The 9032-nt window shown below is 36.3% G+C and overlaps 1 protein-coding gene across 1 annotated transcript; it reads left to right on the forward strand.

The window, feature by feature from the left end:
- Positions 1-6443: 6443 nt before the first annotated feature.
- LOC131558238 (forkhead box protein D3-like) lies at positions 6444-7978 on the forward strand. The gene has a single exon (XM_058805876.1). It carries the CDS (start codon positions 6545-6547, stop codon positions 7388-7390), a length of 846 nt encoding a protein of 281 aa, XP_058661859.1. The 5' UTR covers positions 6444-6544; the 3' UTR covers positions 7391-7978.
- Positions 7979-9032: the final 1054 nt, after the last annotated feature.

Here is a 9032-nt window from a genome sequence, read left to right on the forward strand (position 1 = left end):
CCTAATATAAAAAGTTACTATATTCATAAAATATTCCTATATATATTTTCAGGGCCATTTTTGCAATATTTTCAGATAAAATGCAATGTCATCATCTGCCCCAACTTTATACCATTCTGACCCAGTGAGCCAGATACTAGGACTATGTCAGCTTCTTCTAGCTAAGATGTGGCTGTCACCACTTCAATGAACCAGGAATGCAGTAAAACATTGAGGTGAATACACTGGAAATGAACTTGTGATGTTCCATTGTACATATGGCTGAGCCCACCATTAATTAGATTATGAAATTATCTTGTGCTAAAGTGCATTTAGCATCATCCAGGCAAATGGACAGAAAAGCAACTGAAAGAATTAACTTTAGCAGCCACTTCTGAAATATAAACCTCTTTCACACAGCTACAAACAGGAGGAAGGAAGAACTAAACGTGTGTTCAACCTTTGTGCAGGACATCTTCCCATGATATGAAACGAAACAGAGGCTTCTTAACCAACTTTTTCAGATAGCATTTGACTTTCACTTTCATGGCACTCCATGCATAGAAAGATTCAGTCTTTATAAAACAAAGATCTTGATCTCAAAATGTCGCCTTTTTCCATCATATAATTTAATGTTTCCCATTTCTCTTGACTATATCAAAGGATAAGCTGACACCATAATCTCATAGTACAGGTTAGGATATATAGCAAGACTCTCTTGAAATTAACCATGACAGAGGCTGACAGCATTAGTAGCATCATCACAGATTTCAGTACAGTTTAGAAACCTAGTTCTTCATTTAGGAAACTTTGAATCTTTCCTCTTGTTGGTATAGTTCCACTGGTAACTTTAAAGCTCATCTAGGTATGTCTATTTCCAGACAATAAGGTAAATGGCATCTTACCACAAATCATCTTTTCTGATAAAGCATCACCTCCATCTCCAGGTCTTACCAATGCTCCGTCAAAACCTTCAATAGCCATCCCACCTGCTATTGCAAAAACATTCCTAATTCCCTAATCATACTTTGAGACAAAGGAATATCAGAAGATATTTTAAAAATAGCTTTTCACCATACACTACACAACTCCTACACTCCACTAATATTACTGACTTTGAGCTAGTGCTTTACAATGCTGTATTTTTTAACAAAAAGAAAACTTGTGGAAACTAGTTTTGCCTCTAGACTGCATGAAAACAAGTTAAAAACTAGTTAAAGAGAGTTTTAATTTATTGATTAATGTTGTTGCAATTTTTTCTATTCTTAATGCTTGTGAAACCAAATGGTGATTTGTCTTGGCCCAGTGCAGCACTAATTCAGTCAAGGAGAACCTCTCCAGAGGCTTCAGCAGCTGTCAGACTAGATATTATGCCCAAGCCAGCAAACAAACCACTGAATTCCATCATGCTGTGACAAGGACTACTTAGGAAGGAATGATAGGTTGCAGAATGTTCTGAAGACAAAGACGTATAAAAGACATATTTTTGTTTAAATCAATTACTGTCCGTGACATTAATTAATGGCTATTATTCTGTACATCTCTATCCATCATGTATTCACTCAGTTCAAATCCTTTACTTCTGTCCTGGGTGTAAATAAGTATGGGAGATGGGAAGAAAAGGTGAGAAAAGGTGTAGTTATTAGTTTAGTCTGTGATTGACATCCAAGTGAACACTGATGGACAAAGTCTCCAGACTTGTGCCATTATCCAGTTAGAGAAAGAGCATTTACTTAGTAAGGGCAGTTAAAATAGAAAACAGAAAAATGGTGTACATGAAATAATGTGAAAGAGGGAAAAGATTCTGCCTTTGTACAAGAAAGAAATACCAATGGCTATGAGGGAGACCAACAAGCACAACTGGGAACAGAGGGAGACCACACTCTAGTTGAAAACAATGTCCTATCTACTAGCTTCATCTTCTTCAGTGCAGAGGGGCAGAGGTTTGCATCTGCTCTCCATTTAATTTAGCTCTTTTCTGAACAGTTTGCACTGAGTTAAACTTTTCCTAGAAGTCCACATATTTTTATCAAAAATATACAGAGAGACTTTCACCAAATCAAGCACACATCTACCTATAAAGATTGCATTAACACTGTAAAAAAAATTAATGAAAAAGAATATAATTTATTCTCTGCATTTTAAAATGGTGTTCTAAAATACCTAAATTAGGCAACAGAGTAGCCATTTCCTTTCAAAGAATAACAGCAGCAGGTCATTTTAGAACATTTTAATGGGACAACTTCTTTAATGAAGCCTCATTCCTCTGAACACATCAAAACCAAATGTTGAATCAAGACAAATAGTTTCCATGTGTCCTTAAACACTGTTTAAATAACGGTGGAAACAACAGATAGAATTAAAAATGTGTAGAAAATAAGACAGCTCTACATGGGTTAGCTGCTCTATTGAACAGCATAGTAAACATTAGAGGGAAAAACATTACAGAATTAGCAAGCTTTGGACCTAATTAAACACACAACAGAACTATAGTCAAATGTTTTTGTCATATATATTATTAGCACTAACCAGTTGCACTTTCTTTGCCTTAACTGGAAGAAAAGAGGCTATACCTTTGCAACAAGTGGAAAACAATTATGTCTTAAGCATGGACTAAAGATGAGCAGTATAAAATCTGGTTCCACTTGGCTTCCAAACAGTGCATTCCCCAGTGCCCTAGAAAACTGCACTTCTTTAGCAAATGGTATGAGATGTATTACCTTCTGCGCTGCTATTAAATAAATCTATTAGGATAAGGCATAAATATATTTTCTCCTTGCAGAGAAGGCTGTTCTAGCTGACTGTTGAATGGTCAAAAGTGCTGAACCAGAGGTAGATGAAATAGTTTAAAGGTTATAAACTTTAGAAAGAAACATTGATGGCATATTTTGAGAGCTATTTTGAAACAACAATTAATTCTTTAATTCTACATTAAAGCATGTCAAACTAAGAAAGAAAAGATAGTATTACACTTGAGCAATATTTTATTTCTAAATCCCATATGACTGTAGTTAAATTTTAGTAATAAAGGCTGAATGAGGACAAAAGCTGCCCTCAGTTGTTTTCAGCTCTTTGTTACAGATTGTATGCACTGTCAGACTTCTTAACAAAACTTTGTCCTATGACTGCAACTGGTCTACTCTGTGACCCAAAATAGAAACTAGACCACTTCCTATAACATGTGCTTGTTTTCCCAGTACCAAGCAGAAAAATTGCAAGCTTTGTAAATATATATATAGAAAAAGAAACATTAGAATTATTGTAAGGGGATACCTGGATTCATACAATCAATACTAAGACATTGAAAAACTCTCTTGAACCTAAATTAAGAGGAGAGGATAAAACGCTCCTTGTACAGTGAAAGGATTATTATGATTACATTACTGGAACAGAATTTCCAAATGCTCTTTTAGCCTCATTTATCCTTTCCAAAACACATCATTTATTGACAAATTTACAGGATAAACTATTGAACAAGTCTGGCTGATAAAGCCAGTCCCTTATTTTTATGGTGCTTTGTGGGAAATCTCAGATTTCTAACCATGCAGTGGTTTAGCAGCTTTGAAGAGAATGTGGCAACAAAAATGATGCTTTAGTAAGGTATGTGCAGACATTTGAAGAGGGATGAGCTTCCTCAGATTGGAAAAAAGTTTGCATAGTAAGAATACACAGTATGCTGTCCCTGTCTCTCATTCTTCTTTTCAGAGAAAACTGGACATTGAGCTAGTAAAGGCTGTTTCTCTAATGTAAGAGCTTTGTAAACATTTCAAGCAGTGGCAAGCGGGTTCCCACAAAGAATAAGGATAAAACAGGGAACTTGTCTTATTTTTTTAGCTGGCATCTTGTTTTGGGCAAAGGGAGGAATTTTCATCTGTAATGATAAGACTCAGAGGAAAATAAAAGCTAACTTCAGAAATAATATGCAGAAAGAAGAAACAAACAAGACACTCAGGAGTTTGGGATTAATATCTTCCTTGGTGGCATATCTGAAAACCAAAAACTGTGATCTTGGAGATGCAGCCCTTCCAAATGTAGGGGGTTTTGCTCACCCTTTTGTCTTTCATTCCCTGTAGGATCTTCCTTCACTTACTGAAAGAACTGTTCATCTGTTCAGATATGGAGACCTTTCAGCACAATTTTTCTTCTTTTATAGGATTTCAGTTCAAGTATCATGCATTTGACTTTTGATCATTTACTTCATTTAAATTTCTAATTCTTCAGACTCCTTTTAATAACTTCTGTTTCCTCAGTTTCTGAAAGCCTCTCCTTAAAATTGAAAACCCTAATAAATATTGTTTTCCTTATTCTTAATTTAATTTGTATATTTGTAGGCACTCCAAATCTGGGTTCTATGCCTTGTCCTTCTTTACAATCCTTCAATTTACAAAGTCACTACTAAAATAGCAGAACATATGGTTGGTTCTGTGTTTCTTTCTTGGAGCTATGTGTAAAGGAACACGCAATCATAATGAGCAGCATTCCTTCTCCAATCTACAACTGCAGTGTTCCATAAAAACATAAATTTCAGTAGAAAGAACCTAATATAGAGAATCTGGTATTCTGAATTAAAATCCAGTTTTTTATGTTGTTATTTTAGGAACCCCTTTAGGTATAACCTGCTTAAAGTAGAAACAGCAGAAATGGCATGATTGTAATAAATAGTCTAACATGCCAGATCACACATTTCAGAGATAATCTCAATAATTTCTGCTATGACTTGACAGCCATTCAGCTGCAAATAAGAGAGGAGGAGAAAAAACTGGGTAAATTAGTCATCAGAAGGTTATGAAAAACTACCAGTAGCAGAAAGATGAGGGCAACTTTAGGATGTTCCAGGGAGAAAATTTCTAGTAGGGATAGAGCAGGTCAAATGAATGCCTTTAAAAGAAATGATTGCTGAGACTAAAGACCAAGAAAAAAACCTGTTAAATAGCTCATCATATCATCACTAGGATTTTTGAACAGCCAAGACTGTTAAAATACCAGGTACATCCCATTCACAGTGATTACTCAAAAAGTGTTCTAATAAATCTTGCAAGCAAGCAGGTGGCAATTCTACTCTGGCACAGAAATATCAGACAGCCCATAGTACCTGTAGCGTTGGATTATGAGTCTTGTTTTCTAATCTAAAAACATCAGGCTGCCAACTGAAACATTGGTTGGTCACTTTGAAGCCCTGAGACAAGGCTTACTAGGGCCCAATCAAGACGATCAGTCAGGGCATGATCTTCAAGATCAGGAGGAAAGGGATCACTTTAATAGATACCCTCATGTCCCTCTCTTTTTGACAGAACTAGCATCTGAAAGGAGCAACCAAGGGTCATTTTCAGAACCTAAAAGAACCTGAACAGCAGCATCAACTTCAGCCTTGTAAAGTTAAATCTTTGATGCCATTCCGATAGCTCAAAACACAGACCTCATTTGAAAATACATATTTTGGACATTGAAAGTGATGCAAAAGTAGATACATCCTCTTTCAAAGCTTTCACCACATTTCATTTTACTTTAGAACAAATTTCAACATATTTAATAACATTTCTAGACTAATCTCATGACATCATAGAATCATTGAATCATAGAAAGGTTTGGGGTTCCAACCCCACTGCCATGGGCAGGGACACCTTCCACTGGAGCAGAGTGCTCAGAACCCAGTCCAACCCGGCCTTGAAAACTTAAGGGGAGGGACTATCCACAACTTTTCAGGGCAACCTTTTCCAAGATGAGATGATTTTCTTCTCCTTAACAGTGCAGGCCTCAGGAGGCTGAGGGCTATGTCAAAGTTCAAGTGACAGTTTGTGCTTTGGGGGTGACGGAGCACAGAACTCTCTGACTCTGAGTGGTAATTGCTCCCTCAAGCGGTTTCTTGGGTTGGCAGAACTGGTCACTTGCACACTCAGCATGAAAGTTAGTTGCTATCAGAGAGTTAATAAGAAAAAAAGGGGAGCAACTTGTGTTTGGGTTTTTTTTTTTTTTTGCTTTAATTCAATTTCACCAAGAATAGCTACACTGCAGCTATAAAATTTGGCAGGTAGTTTCCTTTCACACGGTACTTTCTATTAGCAGGTAAAACAAATGTTTATTGTACTAAATACAACATGTTTGACTAAGTGTAGAACACAGGAACCAACATGTTGGTTTCAGTTTGTTCTGGATATCACTGGAAAGTCTGATCCTTTCGCAACTCTATCTATAAATTTCTCATTAATCATTATGTTTCAATAGGGAACAGTTAAGGGTGCTTTCTCAGATTATAATGAAGTGAGAGGCTAACGTCATGGTCTGTTTATCTTTGTACTTAACATAGTATAATTATTTTAGGGTTTTTTTTTCATTCAGCTAAGACTTGAACCTTGACTTTAGTAAACATAGGCAGTTCAGTTTTCGTTGTTAAGTATGTTGATTTAACAGAGTATAAAATAGAAATCTGGGTATGTAAGAGCAGCACATTTGAAGTCCAACTTTCTTTTCTCCTGCTGGTTATATTCAGTGGATGAATTATTCAACTGGCTACTTGCAGTAAATTATCAGAACACTTAAAATAAATGCCGGGTTTCAGGCTGCTATAATGAATGAAGACTCTTCTGAAAACAATGAAGGAAGTCTAGACATCTGTACAGTAGGAGAAGAAGAAGGAAAACTGGCTCAAGGGATTCAACCCCAAATTCCCAGCTCTCACATACATGCCAAAAAGGGTCTTCCTGTGACTGTGGATGAACGAAGACTTCTGGATAAACCACCTCTGTCATACATAGCTTTGATTGCAAAGGCAATACTTTCTTCCCCCACAAATAAACTGAATTTAGCTGCTATCTACAAATATATTGAAGATAATTTTCCTTTTTACAAGAACAAAGGTCGAGGTTGGAGGAACAGTGTAAGGCACAACCTTTCACTAAATGACTGTTTCATCAAGGTGGGAAGATGTGAGGATGGCAAAGGAAACTACTGGAGTATTCACCCATCAAACTTAAAAGACTTTGTCCACGGGGACTTCAGGCAACACCGAAGGTCACGAAAGCGAGGGCACCAAAAGGAGGTAGAGCACTGCCTTGCTGGGAATTATTTCACACCATGGGGACACTATCCTTCCTGCCCAGCACCAAATATGCTTTACCAAACACATTATTTTCTGGATCCGCTGTGGAAACTTCTGTATGCTGACAGACTGCAGTTTGTGCATGAATACCAAAAGTGGAATGTAAACAGTCACTTAATCATAGGGAAGTTTTCACCTCAATTACAGACTGATAAACCCCATAGCACTTCTGGGGACTGGTTTTATGGATCTCCTGCCACTTCAGTTATGCAGCAGAATATTTTCCTAAATTTTCAGCCATGTTTACCTAACTCGCTTTTATTCTTTTCTCAAAAACAACAACAAAGTGAAGCATTCAGACACATCTGTAAGTAGTAGAAAGTATTTGAAGTGCTTGAATAACTTCACAGGCAGCGTGGGACTCTGTCAAGATATAATATAGATGTTGTGCAATTTTTAGTGTTGTATATGTTTAAAGACAGCAGAAAAGCTTGCTTACTGCTGTCCACCATAGGCCACTGATTATCCATGATTATTACCTAAGTGTATTGGCATTGAAACCATAACAATGAATTTTTAATAATTCTGCTGGTCAATGGCCAGGCGTAGATTACTTCAGTATAAAAGCAAATCCATTCGCAATGACTGCCTAATGAAATTATTTTTAAATTGTTCTGTATTAATCATATTACTGTATACTACTGCTCTATTGGATTCAAATTAATACACATGTATGTGTATTTATAACTATATACTCAAATATGTACAACCATATATTTACTTTTACATTATATTGAATAGGAAGGATTAATAATTTTTTCCTTTGTCATTTGAGAATGTCTTTGAAATTATACTTGTCACATCCCATACTGCTGGCAATACTGAATTATTCTTCTACTCATTTAATATGATAAATTGGTTAGTACTCAATCAACACTATTAATTCTGATGCATTGTATTGATAAAAATACTCTGTATATTTATGTATCTTTAACTGTTAAATTGTATACTTGTTCTTGTTTGAATAATTGTGCAGATTAATAAATATTCCAAGTGAAATAGGACTGTAATATTTTCTAAAATATGTTTTTAAGTTCAAATCTGCTTTTTAAATGCACAGCCACACATTAATTAACATACTGAAATGATTACTTAAAGGCAACATGGTTAATCATGAGTTTATCCATTAGCTGGGTATAGTCCATTTAAGAAATCTTCATTTTTCAGATATTTTCCCCTATTTTTTAGGCTTATATCTATATTTTAGTTTACCAAGTCACATTTATGTACATAGCTACAGAGTGTATGATGTTATAAAGTGCTCACTTAAATACATTTTTAAAATGCATCTATCCAGCAACCTCATGGCAGCAGAAACTTCTCAAGTTTCACACAGGGAAGTGTAACAAGCATTATTGTGAAAAAAACCCAGCTATGCTAAATTATAAAACTAGAAGAACTTCCTTTGACACACTTGCTCACAAAAACTGAAGATGAAGGCACTGCAGTGCCTCAGTCATGAAATACCCTTGCATGTGGACAAAACCTGAGAACTGGACAAAGGTGGAGAAGTTGGGATGGAGGTGGGATGGGGAGACTGACTAGAGGAAACAGAGATAACTGGAGCTGGGACGAAGAGCTTAGACATTTTGATCAAGGACCTGTGAGAAGCCCAAGGAGCACAAATTATGAATGTCAGGCAATTATAACCAGATGACAATGAAAGCTAGGGATAAGAGTCAGGGTGGGTTTGGTGAGTAGTAGGTGGGAAAAGCCTCTGCCTGCTATAGTTTATGTATTGGATAAAATCTAATATTCTTAGTTCTTTAGCGGTCGGCAAATTACTTTAAAATTTCACATGAGAACAAGATGCTCCTGTTTTTTCTCACTGGGCTTACTTGGGAAAAGCTTGTGAAGTGCACCTGAGGATATTCCCAGAATGACACGATGTCATTCAACAACATCTTCCCTGCTGTGTAAGAGCTGGAGAAGGGTATTACAGTGTACAACATGACAC

Source organism: Ammospiza caudacuta, chromosome 5 (assembly GCF_027887145.1).
Source record: "Ammospiza caudacuta isolate bAmmCau1 chromosome 5, bAmmCau1.pri, whole genome shotgun sequence".
Lineage (NCBI taxonomy): Eukaryota > Metazoa > Chordata > Aves > Passeriformes > Passerellidae > Ammospiza > Ammospiza caudacuta.

Coding starts and splice junctions, on each gene's coding strand:
- LOC131558238 (XM_058805876.1), top strand. CDS start 6,545: ATGAATGAAGACTCTTCTGAAAACAATGAAGGAAGTCTAGACATCTGT.